General features: G+C 32.5%; 1 protein-coding gene across 2 annotated transcripts in view; it reads right to left on the reverse strand.

The window, feature by feature from the left end:
* LOC125258419 (receptor-type tyrosine-protein phosphatase H-like) overlaps nucleotides 1-16918 on the reverse strand; it is a 35158-nt gene extending 18240 nt beyond the window's left edge. Inside the window, exons 1-4 of one of the 2 annotated variants that reach the window (XM_048175360.1) lie at nucleotides 16504-16918; nucleotides 6808-7084; nucleotides 848-1099; nucleotides 112-375 (exon numbers count right to left, since the gene is read on the reverse strand). In XM_048175360.1, the coding sequence (XP_048031317.1) occupies nucleotides 112-375; nucleotides 848-1099; nucleotides 6808-7084; nucleotides 16504-16551 (841 nt within the window). In that variant the 5' untranslated portion in view covers nucleotides 16552-16918. The remainder of the gene's footprint in view (nucleotides 1-111; nucleotides 376-847; nucleotides 1100-6807; nucleotides 7085-16503) is intronic. The other variant, XM_048175361.1, reaches the window with a different exon arrangement.
* Between the last annotated feature and the right edge of the window lie 2026 nt (nucleotides 16919-18944).

Below are 18944 nucleotides of genomic sequence, written 5' to 3' on the forward strand. Positions count from 1 at the left end.
AAAACCACACAAGTCATTTCTTTCCATGACTGGCAAGCTTCACTCATTTAGAACTCATATATTTGCTTTTCAAATAAGTAGCTCAATCAGAGTAATGCTATCAAAACTTACTTGTGATGTTCTTGAAGCTGTACCCTTTACTTCTGACACCATTCACCACAGTGAAGAGAGTAAAACTGTGTATCGTCCCTGGTGTAAGCTGTGAGTAAATATGTGAAATCTCATCACCCATAACAGATCCAGTGAAATTGTTCTCAGTTCCATGACTATCACGCAAGGTGTAGTTGTAGATGTCGTTTTTGTTTAACTTATTCCATTTGATTGTCAACTGTGTCAGTGATCGATCGACTCTGACTTCAGTTACACTAGATAGATCTGTAAAGAGATACATTTTCCACAAGAATTGATAATTATTATAAATACTGTAGAACATACAGTAAATTCCTCTCAAATTCATCACTGATAATTTAGTATGTGGCAGGGTTGTGCACTATTCATAACTGAGCTGAGAATCTGAATTTGAACTGGATGAAGGATTGCAATATTTAATCATTAAAACTGAATGAAATTGAAAGAAATTCACAAAACTGTTGTAAAATCGATATGTATGTAATTATTTGGAAATGTTGTCTTGGACTAATTAAATGTGTTGAATGTCTTTAAACTGCAATTCATTAAATTTCTCTATCTGTTACTTAAATTTAAAATAATGTGTCATAGCTAATTCAAATGCCAACTCATTCATTGAAAGCAAGCTGATTATTTCATTCTCACCCTGCTATGTGGTCCATTATTAGTATGATCCAAAGAATAGGAGAATATGGATTCAGAAATGAGGGCTACTTACTTGTGGTGTGATTGTAGTTGAATCCAGTACTTCTCACATCAAAAAACTCTGTGTACACAGTGAAGATGTAGTTTGTTGCAGGAATCAAACCTGATATATGACACATAATCGTATTCCCTTCTGCAGTGATACTGTTTTCACATGAATTATTGTTGCATTTAAGAGTATAGTTGTATGTTTTTTTGTCCCATTGTAAGATCACGTCGGTGTCATTTTGCGTAGCCAAATCCACCTCTTCAACATTAGATGGCACTGAAACAAAAGCAGATATAAGTTAAACGCACAAATCTAAATAGAATCAAGAATCTTTTAATAAAAAGTGCAATAACACAACCAAGACCGAACAAAGAACTGAGGAAACTAAGTGTACAGTACATTTACACAACAATGGTGTACTAAAAATGGAAAAGTTTCTTCTTTGTACAGATGACAACGTTATCAAAATGATATTAATTTACACGGATCCACGAAAAGGACGACAAATGCTGTATTATGCCTTACAGGCCAGTAACTGGCAAAGTCAGTTTGTAAAGAAGGACTACGTTCTTACGCACAAACACATTCTTTTACAGAGTACTTGCACCAAACACGCATGCCTATAGACTAAACGCATAATATGCGTGTACATGGTGTCACCGTTTTCACAGATTTGCATTTTTGTAGTTTACACTGAGACTATAAGAGTATTGTTCTCAAAAACTTGCACTTTAAAATACATTTTCAAAATTTTGCATTTTCAGGCCACCAAAATGCCATTGCCATGTAAATGGCAAAACTGCATAAAAAGTTTTGTTTGAAATTGAAATGGTGTCGTGTAAACATACACTAATGGCTTAAATACACAGGAAGTGTTAATTAACCAGAACAGAAACAGGTGCGGGATTAATCAGAAATGAATGACCAAGGAACACAGGCAAAACAAGAGCAGGGAAAATTAAACCAAAACACAATGAAACTAAACAGACAAAAGCATAATCCTGAAAAGATATGTATGTTATACAACGAGCCCATTATTTATAAATAATCAGAGTGATTAACACATTAATGGACCTCTTAACTCATACGGCAACAACCAGCATATTTTGAATTGGTCACACCTTAGATTAGGGTCCAGTTCTCACTATTAACTAACTGTTAAATAAGAATTTTGCCTCAATACATTTATGTTTACTGCTTATTACCATAATAGGTATAGTAAGGTAGTTGTTAAGGGATGTAGAATATGGTCATGCAGAGTAAGCCATTAATATGTGCTTTATAAGTATTAATAAATAGCCAATATCCTAGTATTATGTGTTCTAATAAGCAAAGATAATAGTGAGAATTGGACCCTAAACTAAAGTGTTACCTTTGAAATTATTGCTGCATGACAATTGGGAACCTCTGACAGAAGAGGGCAAGATTTCATCAAAGCAGCAGATGTGACACTCTCAACCACTCTAAACCAACAAAGCACACGTCAGTGTATGCTGACTGAAATTATGTACTGAGACTTTCCGGTTACTCTGGCAAATTTGTATCCACTGCTCTTGAAATCTTTAAACACAGTGGAGAGTGTAAAGGAGTATTCAGTCCCTGAAGACAAAGACTCAACCTTATCACTAAAGGATCAGGTTGTGTAGCTATAGTCTCTATTTTATCCCCGTATACCAGCTCATAAACGTAATCGTTCCTGTTGTTGACTCTTTCCCATTGCAATGTCATCTCAGTCTCTTTACGATCGATGACCGTAACATTCCCAACATTAGATGGAACTGAAGAGGAAAGAGAAAGAATTTTTATATTGTCTTTAACACCTGTTACTATCCACCTGTCCATCAGTTCATCTACCATTCAATTCCTGACTGACCAGTTAATGTACAGTGGCTCCAGAAAGTAGTTAGAAACCACATCTACAAATGTCTAAATGTCTTTGCATTACATAAAAATACCAAGAAATTAGCATTATATTTTATTTTAAAGAAGAAGAATTATAGAAGAATTATATTTTATTTTTAAAGAAGTTTAAATAGGTAGGAAATGTGTTTAATATTAGATTTGTAAGGTAAATGTGACTACCCAGGTGAAAAAAAGTACATTTCAATAATGTTCTTACAGTGCTCTATTTTCGCATACTAATTTTGTACTTAATATACTATAAATTCTTCTTTAGTACTTCTTAAAATAATCTTAAGAACACCTAAGAGTACTCAACTGTGCTATTTTGAGACAGCATGAAATATGAACTAAAATGTGCTTTTAATATACTATCTCTGTATTTAAAAAAATATTTAGTTACCACTTGTAGTACACTATGGGTTCAAATGTACTATAACTAAATACATTTTTTAAATACAGAGATAGTATATTAAAAGCACATTTAAGTTCATATTTCATGCTGTCTCAAAATAGCACAGTTGAGTACACTTAGATGTTCTTAAGATTATCTTAAGAAGTACTAAAGAAGAATTTTTAGTATATTAAGTACAAAATTAGTGTGCGAAAATAGAGCACTTTAAGTACATTATTGTTACAGATGTACACCAGGGAAGACGAGGAAGATAACGTAAGTTTAATCTCAAGGAATGGGCAAGTAGCATTAACACATGTAACATACAACAATACTGGACGCTAGACTGAAGACAGGGAGGAACTGAAATACACAAACTAATGACAAACAGCTGAGGGTGTAATCAGTGTCCATGGTGAGTGATGAGTGGCGGGAACAGAACACAAAGGATCACGTGACAGTCAATGACAACCTGGATGAGACGGTGAATGTAACAATTATAGAAGTGTACTTTTTTTCACCTGGGTACATGCAGGGCCTAAAGAAGAGTTTTTTTGACAGTTAAATTGTCAGTCAAGTGAACAATAAGGTGCTCACAAATAAGCATTACTTGTACAGTACAGTGTTTTTAATCAATATTATATATTCCTTATGTAACTATAAATTCTTTGATTTTGCATTCAAAAAGGGAAAAAAATCATTATATTTATTTTAAGATACTTTACACTGTAAAGAAAATATGGAATATGGTAAATGTATGTAAAAATACAGTAAAAAAAACAAAAACAAAAAAAAAACAATGCAATTAAGTACGTTTCCTTACTATAAAAATTATAGATCTAATAGGAGATACCGTAAAGTTAATGGAAGTTACAGTTACTGGAAGTAAAATATATTAATGACCATATAATTTGTCTTATGAAATTCTATATAATATATTTTCAACAATACATGTATATGCACTACATGCTCTTTCTTTCTTTCTTTCTTTCTTTCTTTCTTTCTTTCTTTCTTTCTTTCTTTCTTTCTTTCTTTCTTACTTACTTACTTTCTTTCTTTATAAATGCAAATCACCTTAGAATTTACATTGACATTTCCAGAATTCCCTGTGTGAAATACAGTTTTTTACAATCACTTTGCTACTATTTTCAGAACCTTGATGGCACAAAACTCACAACCAATGATCAAAATGCACATTTTTCAAAACTCTAATGCCTCTCTCAATTGCTTGGATACAATACACATAAAACTTAGATCATTTGTTCATTCAACAAAAATCACTTGTTCAATATGACACAAATTAACATCAAAGTACTACTATTTCAAAAGGCAATTCACACATTACATTTCAAATGAGTGTCTATTCATTTCCTTACAATGATCTAACTATCAATTGATACAACTGCTCAAAATGATAAGTAACTGTTGCATTACTCTTAATGCATAGTTTTATGGAAACAGACAAACAATCTTCCATGTTTACTGTAAATCATGAAAGTTTCAAGATAACGAGATTCATTGTCACCAATTAGTGTGGAGCATGAACCAATTAGACTACAATATCCATAGATGTAGCCTAATATTTTATCATAATGCTTCATCAGACACTGTGTCTATGGCCCCAAATACTGTACCACCTTCTCACACTGCAAAAAATGCTGTTCTTACTCAGAGTTTTTGTCTTGTTTCTAGTCAAAATATCTTAAAGTTCTTAAATCAAGAAGCATTTTCTTGACAAGTAAAAATTATTTTCTTGTTTAAAAAAAAAAAAACTTACTTAATTTTGACTTATTTTTCCTGAAAACAAGAAAATAATTTTTACTTGTCAAGAAAATGCTTCTTGATTTAAGAAATTTAAGATATTTTGACTAGAAACAAGACAAAAACTCTAAGTCAGAACAGCATGTTTTGCAGTGCACTCCTGTTTTGTTTCTTACAGTACAAGCAAGTTGAGGAACACTGCATTTGATGTTTTACAGTACTGTCTTTTCTTTTCTATTTCATAGCTAATTATTTTTGCTTTGATTCAAATAAAGCTATGTTGTGATTGTACTGTAGTGTTTTGCATCAATATATTACAAACTTTGTTCAATGATTCCACTGTGTCTGTAGTATTCTCTCTACTAATGCAGTATTTTTACAGAGATGTATTTACTGTACATGTAGTACCATAATGAAACCTGTATCACCTATTTTGTTCTACAATATTTAATGATTATACGAACAATGACACAGTGAAACTATTGGTTGCTTGTGTGTGGATGATCTATAGTTATGTTTCAATGGTATTGCACAGTAAATTTGTGTTTTGAACCAATGATTATGCAAATGCAAGATTTATTTAAAGATGTGAATGCACAATGCAATGTTTTGAACAGTAGACAGCCTGTTACAAGTGATAACCGTTTTGAGTTTTGTGTCTAGAGTTTTGAAAAATGACATCAAGGTTCTGAAAATAGTATAACTGTAAAAAGGCATTTAATTCAAATAATTGTGTTTAGGGATAGGCATATCGATACCGCAGTGTCAATATATTGACACTCACAAGCTATTTATTTGGTATTGATTAATTTAAAAAACATATTAAAATTATTTTGATACAAAACATCGGTTTCTGCGTCACTTTCAAATGTTTTCAGTACTTTTTCTAATATTTACGGCAAAACACCCCAGACATATTTAGCTGGCCTATGTCACATGACTATGAGAAGCAAGCCTGCAGCGAAAAATTATGGCTTGTTTAAGAAATCTTTAAGTAAGTGCACATGTTTTATGTTGTTAGTATTTTATTTTATTTTATTTTATTCAAATATATCTTGTACTAAATTATTTTACAAATAAATACATTTGTTATTAATGGTCAGTATGTGTCATGTAGTTGTGATTTGCCTTTTTTGTGTAATGATTTTTATTTTCTAAAAATGAACACTATTTTAAAAAAATCACATGCCAGAAACAATCAGTATCGGTATTGTATCAACATAATTGCAACAAAAAGCTTCTGTAACAATATCGCCCTTCCCTGATTGTGTTTCTTCTTATTGTTGTTATCAGTTATGTACATCATAAACCAAATGGCTTAAAAAACATTCTAAACTGTGTTTTTTTTAAATTCAAAAAATGCAGACAGTTTCCTGTGATGGGTAGGTCTAGGGCTAGGGGTAGTGTAGGGGGATAGAATGTACAGTTTGTACAGTATAAAAACCATTACGTCTATAAACCACATATACAAGTCTGTGTGTGTGTGTGTGTGTGTGTGTGTGTGTGTGTATAATCTACATTTATTTTAAAGAAAGTCTAAACAAGCACATCTGTCACAATAGATAATGGAACCACTTTGTATTTGTAAAACATTAGTGGATCATGTTAATATAGTTAACGCAATTAACTTTTTTGGATTTAACAGAATCCAGTAAAACCTAAAATACTGCTACCATATTTTTTATTTTATTTGATTAAGTTTGATAATTTGTTACCTAATGTAATGACAATCATACATTTTTATGTGTGCATTAGTGTTCAAATACTCAAATACTTTTTAATTAAATAAAATTCAAGAGTTAATGAAAGTTAGATACTTGTGGTTTCCAAAATAACTTTGAGAATAAAGTTGAGAAATATAATTGAAAAATAATTGAGAAATATAATTTCAGAGTTGATCTACAGAGAAAGCATTTTCCAGTTCACTTACCAGTTACAGCAGAGAAATTAAATCCACTGCTCTGATTCTCCTCAAACACAGTGTAGAGTATAAAGGAGTATTGAGTTCCAGGAGACAGAGATGGGACTTTATGAATTACTACATCATCATCTTCTGTTACAGTGATCGGATCGCCCTGGACACCATCTCTCGTCAGTGTATAATTGTAATTTCTGTTGCCATCAACTATATCCCAACGGAAAGTTAATTCAATCTCTGTTTGATTAATTACTTCAACACTCCCAACATTAGGGAGATCTGTTTGTCCCTGCATGGAGAAGAAATGACATTGATTAAATAATCAATTATTCAATAAAGAAGCTAAATTCTAAAAAAATCATTTTGCTATTAAATTCTAGACATTCCAGCCTACTTACATTTTTATATATATATATATATATATATATATATATATATATATATATATATATATATATATATATATATATATATATATATATATATATATATATATATATAAATTAAGAATTTTAAATAAGTAAAAAAAAAATAGAGCTTAATAAAACATTTTGTATAAATCTTAATGGAACAAGGGAATATACTATTTAGTTTATGTGATTCATATTCATTCATAAAAAATAAATAAAATATGTTTACATTTATGAATATGAATTACATATACTGAAATGGTCCATTTATTAATGGTCCTTTTTTATACAAAATGTTTTATCAAGCTCTATTTTTTGGATATGAACTAAATGAGGATATGAACTAATTTAAAATTCTTAATCCATAATATGAATAATATGTAGGCTAAGGATTTTTCAATTCATTTTGATGGAATTTTACTATAGAATTATAATTCATAAATTGTAAAAACAAGCTGATTTTTATTTATTTATTTATTTTTTGTGAGTGAATTCATCACAACATCACCCTTCATGACTCAAGGTCAGCCAGGAATCTTGGATGTTTGTCTAGGTTCGTGTCAGTACTAGTTTTATAGCCATTCTGCAAGTCTTCAATGAATCCGCATTACACATTACACCTCTCTTTGAATCTCTTTACCAGCTGCCAAGCTTAAGCAAAGACTGTGGTTGCTTCTCAATTGGAAGACTGCATCCTAGTAAGACTGTGACCCTCCTAAACCAGTGCTTCTGAGGGTTCTACAGTCCTCCTCAGCATTGAACACAAGAATGAGACGGTGTGCATGGCTACGTCAGAAATGTTTCTGTCACACTGTATTTTAGATGGCTTTACTACTATGTACTAACATTAAATACCCACAAAGACATTTACTGCATTTACTGTTTAACTATGTTAAAATTCCCACATTTATTGCTAATGAGTTTGTGGTATGGTTGGGTTTAGGAAGTTAGGACTAGGATTAGGGTTAGTTTTTGGGTTAAGGGTTTGGGTTGATTAAATACAAGTATTAAATGTAATTAGAAAACACCGACATGTACATTTTTAATAATTATATTGTATCAAATGGTTTATACATAGTAGTTAAGTCCACGTAATATAACGTGTGACCAAATCATTTATCATCAAGTGCTGTCATCAAGTGCCATTGAGGGCCACCTCAATTTGAAGGATCCTTGGAACGCAGACTTCGTTTTTGCGTCTTTCATTCAGCAATATTTGAAGGATGCAACAAGTGTAGCCTTCATGTCCTCTAATTACCCACAATCCTTTGCACATTCCAGTTCACAAAAAAGAAGCAGAAAATTAATTGGCACTGAGCTACAATTTCATTATGTAATACAGGGCAAAAATGTTCAGAGATTAAAGAATTATATTTTCTATTGTTTTGTTGTAAATGACACTGTAATAAAAAATCACTCCCTAATTTTACTATATTCAAACTGGCTCTACAAGTCTTTTTTTTTTTTTTTAAATCTTGCCTAGTTGAATCTTGTATAACTTAAAAAATTAACTTGAAATTGGTAAAATGAGTTAAATTAATTGAAAAACATATGCTGTCATGACTTATTGATCATATCATTTTTACAGTACAAAGTTTGGGTTGATTACTACAAGAAAGTCAGTTAATAAAGATTTTTATTGTATTGTATTGGAACAACAATATGGCGGCTCTATATTCTCACCTACTAAATAAAACAGCCAATCGCCAATTGTCCATTTTGGAGAAGACATCACAGCCCTGACAAAACGTTGCAAAGCATTTTTTAAAAGAAAATGGTGGTGCAACACCCTGTTCTGATGACGCAAGAGTTGCAACTATGGCAGCTGAGAAGGCCATTCTTTGTGTTCTTTTCGAAGAATTTTCTGAGCCTGATGAAATCGGTATAAAAATGTATTTAATACTGCAAAATACACTCTATGTTACAGTCACTGCCCTTGCCGTCCAAAATAAGAGAACATCAATTAAGAAAGCATTTAATGTACTTAAAGTTAAAAGGGACTTTGATTGTGGCTTGAATATTGAATTGTTGGTGGATCTACACACTATTAATTTAGAAATTCCAGAAGTATGTGGCGAGTGAGTGAACAGCAAAAAGGGACAAAATTACTCTTCCTAACTCTCATATTCAGTGTATGATGGTGCAATTATCTTCCTAAATACAAAAGAACAGCTGAAGACACAACTTTTCCATTAGCATTTGGCTAACAACTGATAATGCACTCAATATTATGTATAAGGTTCCAATTAGTTTATGTTAGTCAATGCCTGAACTAACATTAACTAACAATACATTAGTGACAGTATGTATTCATTTTTCTTAACATTAATTAATAAAAATACAACTGTTCATTGTTCATGTTAGCTCAGGTCCATTAAATAATATTGATTTTGGTTTTGGTTGGTTTTGTACATTATGGTAATGTAATATACTAATGTTAACAAATGAAAGCTTATTGTAAAGTGTTACCTAAATATCACTAGAATTACTCAAATCTTCAAAATTAACTCTTTACCGTAGCTCATTTAGGTAATTTACTATATTTTTTACAATGAAAATGATCCAGATGGATGTTTTAAATGTTTACTTGGGGCAGATGCAAATGTAATGAAAATGAAATTGTAATATTGCAGGACATACATGTAAACTCAAACACAAAAACCATTGTGTGAATGACGTATAATGTTTCATGACACTGAGTGAAACAAATGCACACAGTGTAATAACAAATAAACTACAGTAAAATATATTTGCATGATATATAGCTTATCATAATATATTAGCTTACCAACTATATTAAACATCTTTTTCCAGTTGACATTTTAAGAATGTGTTCTGTGTAAAAAGTAAATGTCAAGCACCTTTCTGGACGTGTGTCCACTAAAACAATATAATTATAGTGAAATTCTCTTTTACAAGCTACCGTAACATGGAAGTATTTTTCAAAACAGCACATGGATTGATAGGAAAGCTGTTGACACAACAAACAAGGAAACAGGGCATGACTAAAATCTGGCAGCTTGTCTAAAATACAAAGTAATAAAAGGTTTTGTCACCTACATGCTATAGGATAATAAAAAAGTGGAGGTATATGAATTATTTAGAACATTGTGTAGAATTATGTACACAATCAAATGAATACTCTTGTATTTTAGCTTCTTTAAAGCAGCCACCCTTTACAAACTCAGTTTATTCTTTCATCCAGCATCCTGAGATGCTTTATTTTAGTATTGAAAGAATCCCATATGCTGGACTTCACTATGAGAAACTGTTTCAGAAGAGCCAACAAAAAAAGTATATTATAGCAACATAACTTTTTTTTTTTTTTCAGTTCTTTTCTGTTTAAAATCTTAATATTTTTTAAAGGGTAACAACACTTTATTTTAAGGTGACGTAGTTACACGTTACATGTACTTCCTATGAAAATACAGTAATGCATAATTACAAGTAACTAACTTTAAACCAAACCCTATCTCTAACTGTAACTATATGTAAGTACATGTAGTTAATACTCAGTACTTACTGGAGTTAGTAATATAACATTACCTTAAAATAAAGTGTAACTTTAGAAGATCATTAGAATGAATGGCCTGATTGAAAGTTACAGCACATCCAGTATAGTCATGTAACAGTCATAAAATGTTTGTATTCTCTTTTAAATGCCCTCTGCTCCGAAGAGCAAAATGGCCGACAACACAGGCATGACCATTACAGTAAGATCTTATTATAACTGAACGATAACAGATTCTGAATTCCTGGCTATCATTTATCTTCAGGACTTTGGACTGGGATGGTATTACAGGAGTGAAACATTAGACCCATCAATATAAAATTTTCATCTCAACACACGGCATTTAGATGAGTACAAAAACATAAAAAAATGTATTTACAATAAAATAAAAAATATTGTTTGGATAAAATGGATCAAAATACAAATACAGTATTTTGTATCTTGAAAATACACACAATTTATGTAAAATTGGCCATTCAGAGAAGTATTACTATTAGGCTGAAATTTATCTCAACCTATTCTTAATGCAAAGAACATTTTTACAACTGCTTAGAAATGTTTCTTTATCCCCCGGCTTCACAGACAGGGCTTTAGCCTAGTCCCAGACTAAAATGCATGTTTGAGCTGTTTTAACTGAAAGCAACTTGCACTGACATATCTTAAAATATGTTAGTGCCACTGTTTTGTCTCAAGATAATGTAAACAAGTAATGTTTTTTTTTTTCTAAAGCATATTAATAAAACCTACTTAAATGCCCTAACTGAACTAAGGCCTGATCTAATCTAAGCCCTGTCTGTGAAACCAGGCCTATATTTCACCTACTGCTTTCCTTCTGCTGCCAGGTATAAAATAAGAAATTACACACACACACACACACACACACACACACACACACACACACACACACACACACACACACACACACAAAGGTTTTCTGAACGATAGCTAGTGAACTTTCTAATGATATTTAGACTAGTTTGTAGCTGGCTGCTTACTAGTTATTTCTTCACTGTTGACACGCATTGCATTGACTGCTGAGATGTATAATTACATAAATATTTTAATGAAAATTAAATTTATATATATATATATATATATTTTATTTATATATTTTAAAATTATATTTTATAGTGCCCCTATTATGCTTTTTCAAATATGTCCTTTTATGCAGTGTAATATACAGTAGCTGCTTGTAAAAGCTCTGCAAAGTTTTAAAGATCAAAGTGCACAACAATCTCACAAAAGAATCAATTCTGAACTGATTAAACGAGTTGTCAGCAATTCCAATCTCACCTCCTGTTACATACCTATGTAAAAATGAAATTTATTTGCCCGCAAACAACGTCTACTTTGTCCTGCCCTCAAATACTGTAGTTATAGCTGAATCCTGGAAGTGTTTGGTTTGTGTTGTCGACAAGCATGTAATTCAAAAGGACTTGAATTGATGTTAGTCAAATGCTAAAGAAGCTCCAGAAAACTGGATCTTGAAAACAAATAATTTTAAACTCTTTGAGAAATGAGGTGATGTGCAATGAATACGAGAAAATGTAAGTGTTTTTTGACCTTGGATGAATTAGTAACATTTAGGGCCCTATCATATACCTGGTGCAACGCGGCGCTAGGCGCAACGCATGTTTTTTGCTAGTTTCAGCCTGACTCAGTTATCATTTTCACGTCCTGCGCCATGTTGTTTAAATAACAAATGCATTTGCGCCCATTTGTGCGCCCATGGGCGTGCTGGTCTGAAAACGAGGTGTGTTCAGGCGTATTGTTGGCGCATTGCTATTTTGAGGCAACTGAAATAGACTGTGCCATTGACCAATTGAAACCTGAAAGATGAGACTCTGATTGGTTTATTAAATGTTACGCCCCAAAACATACCCATTACTCGTTAAGAGAATAGGGACAACCTTTTTAGAGCATGCACCGGGTACACAGACCATTTTTCCCATCATTAAACTAGCAAAAGCGGATTCGGACACACCCTAAGCGTGCTTTCTAATTATGTATATGCTTTTGCTGTTGTTGGACCTAAATTATGGAATAGAACTGCCACAACTATATACATTTTTAAATCTTCTCTTAAAGGGTTAGTTCACCCAAAAATGAAAATTCTGTCATTTATTACTCACCCTCATGCCGTTCCACACCCGTAAGACCTTTGTTAAAGGCAGGGTAGGTAAGAAATTTTGTTCCAAATTTGTTTAAACTTTCTATATATATACATGCATAATTAAAATGTAAGAACTCTGATAAAAAGAGTATAAAAATCGAGTGACTCTAGACCGTTTAATCTGTATTAAACACAGCTCATTATTTCCATCCGGGACGAAACATAGGATTGGCTTAGGCGGCTGTCACTCTCTCGCAACCATGGCAACCACCCTTTTGCCACACATGACCTGCCCACTTGCGCGCGCACGTTTGATTTGGGGAATCCAAGAGGCATGGATCCTAGGAATACCAAAACAATGGCAGAGAAACAGCAAGCTAAATGCACAGTATCGGCCTATGCAGTTAGTGAAGGCAAACCAGGCAAAAAAAGGAAGACAGTAACAGTACAAGAAAAGGCAATGAACAAAAAGTCTTTGGATAAACAAAGAAATAAAACGCGAGTTAATATCGGCGTGGCTTTCCAGCGATGGCGAGAACTGAGGGAACTCAAGGGGCTGAAAAGTGACTCCTTGATGGCTTTATTTCTGCTGGACAGGTAAATCTTTCTTTTTGTATTTTGATCATACGTATTTTTTTGTTTATTTTTTCATGAAGCATGTGTCATTAGCACACTTAGCTGCGTAATATAGCTAACATAACATTACTTAGCGAGCCGTAGTAGAGACGATAAATAATGATAGCTATAGTGTTGAATTGTGCATAATTTTACCCTCTGTCTAACTCTTTTACCATGTTCACCTGTAAGTTTACCTGCACGTTTTTTTTCGCCTTTGTTTTGTTTTTATATTCTCTACCTATGTTTACTGATGTCTTTATCTTGTATCTGTGTGTGTCGTACACACTTTGTTGTATGTGTGTGTTATTATTTTGTGTCTGCAATGCAGTTGTGAGTTGATATTTGAGTGTATGTTACTCTGTTGATCTGTAGAACAACGTATATGTTATGAATCTTACACGAAATTCATCTTCATCACAGTGTAAATGATGGTAATGGAAAAACGTGTATCATGCAACCTGTTTTTAGCTTTGCCTTATAGATAACTAGCTCGTTAGCGAATCAAAAAATATATATTTTAAACTTTACCAATATCAATATGCTAGCTTGATAGTGAGTACTAAAATACATCTTGTTTGTTTATCTTCATAATTATAAAGTTATTTTTATTACATGTGATTCTGACATGATGTCACTACATGCACTGTGCTCCTTCCTCTCCGCTCGTCTCAGGTAAATAACGCGTCTTCCAGCTCAGTGGTCGGAGTCGCACGTTCATGCGTTTTGGGGGCGTGGCTTTGGAAGGAGCCCAGAAGGGAGGGGGTGGAGTGAATGGAAATAATGAGCTGTCTTTAAAACAGTCGTGAGAGGTCTACAGACACTCGATTTTTATACTTTCTTTTTCAGAGTACTTACATTTTAATTATGTATTGATATATAAATAAAGTTTAAACAAATTTTGAAAAAAAAAAATTTATACATTTTTTTGCCTACCCTGCCTTTAATCTTCGAAACGCAAATTAAGATATTTTTGTTGAAATTCGATGGCTCTGTGAGGCCTGCATATGGAGCAAAGACATTTCCTCTCTCAAGATCCATAAAGGTACTAAAAATATATTTAAATCAGTTCATGTGAGTATAAGTGGTTCAATATTAATATTATAAAGCAACGAGAATATTTTTGGTGCGCCAAAAAAAACAAAATAACGACTTATATAGTGATGGCCGATTTCAAAACACTGCTTCAGGAAGCTTTGGAGTGTTATGAATCAGCGTGTCGAATCAGCGGTTCGGAGCGCCAAAGTCACATGATTTCAGCAGTTTAGTGGTTTGACATGCGATCCGAATCATGATTTGACAGAGGAATCATAACACTGTTTTGAAATCGGCCATCACTAAATAAGTCGTTATTTTGTTTTTTTGGCGCACCAAAAATATTCTCGTCGCTTTATAATATTAATATTGAACCACTGTACTCACATGAACCGATTTAAATATGTTTTTAGTACATTAATGGATCTTCAGAGAAGAAATGTCATTGCTGGCTATAGAGGCCTCACTGAGCCATCGGATTTCAACAAAAATATCTTAATTTGTGTTCCAAAGATTAACGAAGGTCTTACGGGTCTGGAACGACATGAGGGTGAGTAATAAATGACAGAATTTTTATTTTTGGGTGAACTAATCCTTTAAAAAATATTAATTTTCATTGGTGTATAATATTCCGTGATTCGCTGTTTTTATGAGTTCTTATATATAGCACCTTACCCATTTTTACATTACTGATTACTGTTTACCGTTTATATGTTTTAATTGATGTGTTCTTTTTAATACTCTGTGCAGCAATTTGGTTGTTTTTAAATGTGCTATTTAAATAAACATTGTATTGTATTGTATTGTTAAGTATAAGTATAATTAGCCATCACATCCTCGCCTCACCTTACTCACAGAAATTCTGGACTCGATTCGGTTCCAGGTTTAATTCCAAGAATTTATTCCAAACTAATATCTCCAATTCTAACTGATTACTGAGTTGTGTGTGACAGATTACATGTGATTATAAAGGACTATTTAAACCACTGTGTGCCAGTAGCAATCATTACAAATACTGAAACTTGAACTGATAATGAAAAGTTGAATTGTGAAAATAACACGTCAAATTGTGAAAAATGTGATTCATTGTGGTGCCTCAATGGGTAGTACTGTTGCCTCTTAACAAGAAGTTCTCAGACTGAGACGCTACAAAGGACAAGAAGTTTGGAAAATGGATGGAATGGATGAATATTCATTGTTCATGAAGTCATAATTTCATTCCATAGTGCTAAATGTAATACAAAAAGATGAACACATTTCAACTTAATTGATAGTATAAATTATAAAAAGTGAACAAATAACATCTGTCAGGTAAAGAAAATAATTTTTAGCAAGACAATACAAATATATAACCCTAATTTATCAAATAACAGTCAAGTTACTAACACTGTGTGAACAATTGATGTCTGGATAGCAAATTAGTTGATTATTTGCACTGCTGGTGAATTGAATGAGGCCCTTCTGAAGACTCAATTCCTTGGGATGGAATTGACTCCAAACTTTGGACTCATCTCGTTCCCCCAAGAAACTTTGCGTTCATTTGCAAAACCGTTCGGGCACAAAAATGTTGTGTTCTTGTGTTTCTTAAGGGGAACGCAAAATATTGGAGGGAGAGAACAAAACAGCATAGCTAAATAATATCCTCCCATCTCCTTTTTTTTTTCTTCACCATGTCCCTTTAGGGGCTATATATATATATATATATATATATATATATATATATATATATATATATATATATAACCTTTTGCCAAGGCCATCATGAGTTTACTTGAGGAGACTCTTAGTTTCCCTTTGTATTCTGTCTAAGTCTTTATAGACAGAGCTAATCTTTGACTTCGCCATACTTCATACGTCATACTTCATACACCATATTTTGCTGGTATCGGCCACAGGTGTTTTTGTCTTGAAAATAAAACCTCTTTGTCATGTAAGGCTACGGGTTTACAATCTAAGCCAAAAATCAAGAATCTCAGAGACTTACAGTACATATAACAGTTGTATGTATATAGAGAGTGACTTACCAAAGCAGAAAGCGCACCCAGCAATACTAAAGTCAAAACTCGTTCCATGATGAACCCGGTGTGTGGTCAGAGTAAACAGCACTAATGTCACACTAGCTTTTCCTATTTAACCACTGCATTCAAAAATCTTTTATCAAAATAACTAGTCAAGCCTGTTGGCATGACAGCTTTAGTAAGTATTTAGTCTATGAACTCTTGGTTTCTGACACTTCTCTCAGCCTCTGTTCCCTCTCTGCTGACAGATAATGACCTGTTTTATTGCCACTTCTCCTTTTTCTCATGACGGGAAAACAATGTACATCAACCTTTGTCCTGCCTTTAACCAAGTTCTTCCTTATTTTAAAACTCCTCCCTTTTATTCTTTCTCAACTATTTATAACTCACTTCTTCTCTCTTTTGTATTGCCCCTCACACACGCCTATGGTTTATTATTAGATTATCTTCCTCTTTCACTTATTTAGCTTTCAAATTTTATTTTTTATTTTTTTATTTTCTTTACTTTGGGATATGCTTGTATACCGAAATTATGCAAAAAATGAGTAAAATTGAGTTGTGATCATTTGTGATCATTCACCCTGTGGGCTGCAAGTTATCAAAAGAATCTAGAATCTTCTCAAATGATCAAACTCTGACAAACACCCCATTATTCTTGCCTTTATTAAAATAACAATAGAGAAATGTTAACGCTTTAGTTCCATAGTTGAGTTGGGTGTGTCTTGATATCTGATAATGTGCACATCATGTTATAGAGGTTTTGTGTAAAGGGAGAATTTATATCTGACCTATATAGCTGAGTCATATTTTTTCTTCTGATAATCCATACATGTAAATGTATATTAACAAACAATTCCTCTTTATTGCAAACTGTCTGTAGGTCTAATAAGATGTGAAGGAAATGAACTGTGTAGGGTTTAGTTTACTTTTAATTATAAGCCGACACAGGAGGAGCACTGTCAGCACTACTGTAATTGTTTCCCACTCTGTTCTTCACTTGTCATGATTCAGAATTGCTTTTGCTTTGTTTTGTTTTTTCGCTTTATTTTGATAATCCACTTTAGAAATTCTACTAATTGTAAGTACATTTGCAACTATATGTCAACTAACTCTCATTAGAATATTAATAGACTGTTAGGTTAGAGTTAGTAGAATTGAAAAATCAGTAGAATATCTGTTGAGGGACCATCAAAATAAAGTGTTAACAGATATTAAGCAGAAAGTCTACTAATACTGTAATAGTTGACATAGTTGCAAAGTTACTTACAGTTAGTAGAAGGTCTAAAGTGGAACATCAAAATAAAGTTACCTTTTTTGTCAAACAGTATATGTGGAAAATGTGATGCTGAATTACATAGCTGAATATGCGTTTTATTATTATCTCTGAAATTATAAACAAATAAACAAACAACAAGCAGTGAACATGAAAAATGTAACCAAGATTACTTGTTTACACAAAATTTCAAGATAGGATATATGTGTCTGCTATTTATCAAAGTAGTTTAATTGGAGAGATAATCGTTTTGCTTTTTGTATTGCAGACATGACGTATATTTGTAAAAAGCAGTGCAACAGGTTCTTCCTCTCAAAAAAAATAAAAAAAATAATAATAATTATGATCAACACAACGCTTGTTTTGTCAACTGCCACTTTCCAAGTATAGAGTAATTGGTGTTCCATTTCATTTTAAAGCTAGGCAGGTGCACACAAACCCTTGTTCTTTAGAAAGATATTAGTAAAAAAAAAAAAAAAAAGTATTATCTAACATAAAAATAACATGACAAATGTCTTGTTTTAAAACATAATCTATAATAATAATAATAATAATAATAATAATAGTAATTATTATTTTTATTACCACAAACTAATATTCAAGGGGTGTTTACACAACACCATTTTCAACAAAAAAAAAATAAAATAAAAACTTTTTATGCAATTTGGTACTTTATTTACATGACAATGGCGTTTCGGGGGGCTGAAAACACAAACTTTTGAAAACAGGTTTCAAAGTGCAGGGTTTTGAAAACGACAGATTTATCGTCTCGGTGTAAACTACAAAAATGCACATTTGTGAAAATGTGAAAATGACATCATGCACATGCGTTTTACGTGTTCAGTCTAGAGGTGCATATTTCTTTACAAAGTGACGTTGCCAACTACTGGCCTGGCATGCATAATACAGCATTTGTAGTAGTTTTCGTGGATCCGTGTGTACAGGATCGTTTTGACAATGTTGTCATCTGTACGCGAAAAACGCAACCCTGATAGCAGATGTACATCTTGGAGACGTCTATTTGATGTTCGTGTTTAAATCTGGGAAATGTATTTTTTCAGAGTGTTTGTTTATCTGAAATACGTCTATAGGACATTTCCTGTCAAATTTCAAATAGGATGTTTAGAAATGTCTTTAAGATGTTTATGATTTAGAATGTATGTAAAACTGACAT

Source organism: Megalobrama amblycephala, linkage group LG22 (genome assembly GCF_018812025.1).
Source record: "Megalobrama amblycephala isolate DHTTF-2021 linkage group LG22, ASM1881202v1, whole genome shotgun sequence".
NCBI lineage: Eukaryota > Metazoa > Chordata > Actinopteri > Cypriniformes > Xenocyprididae > Megalobrama > Megalobrama amblycephala.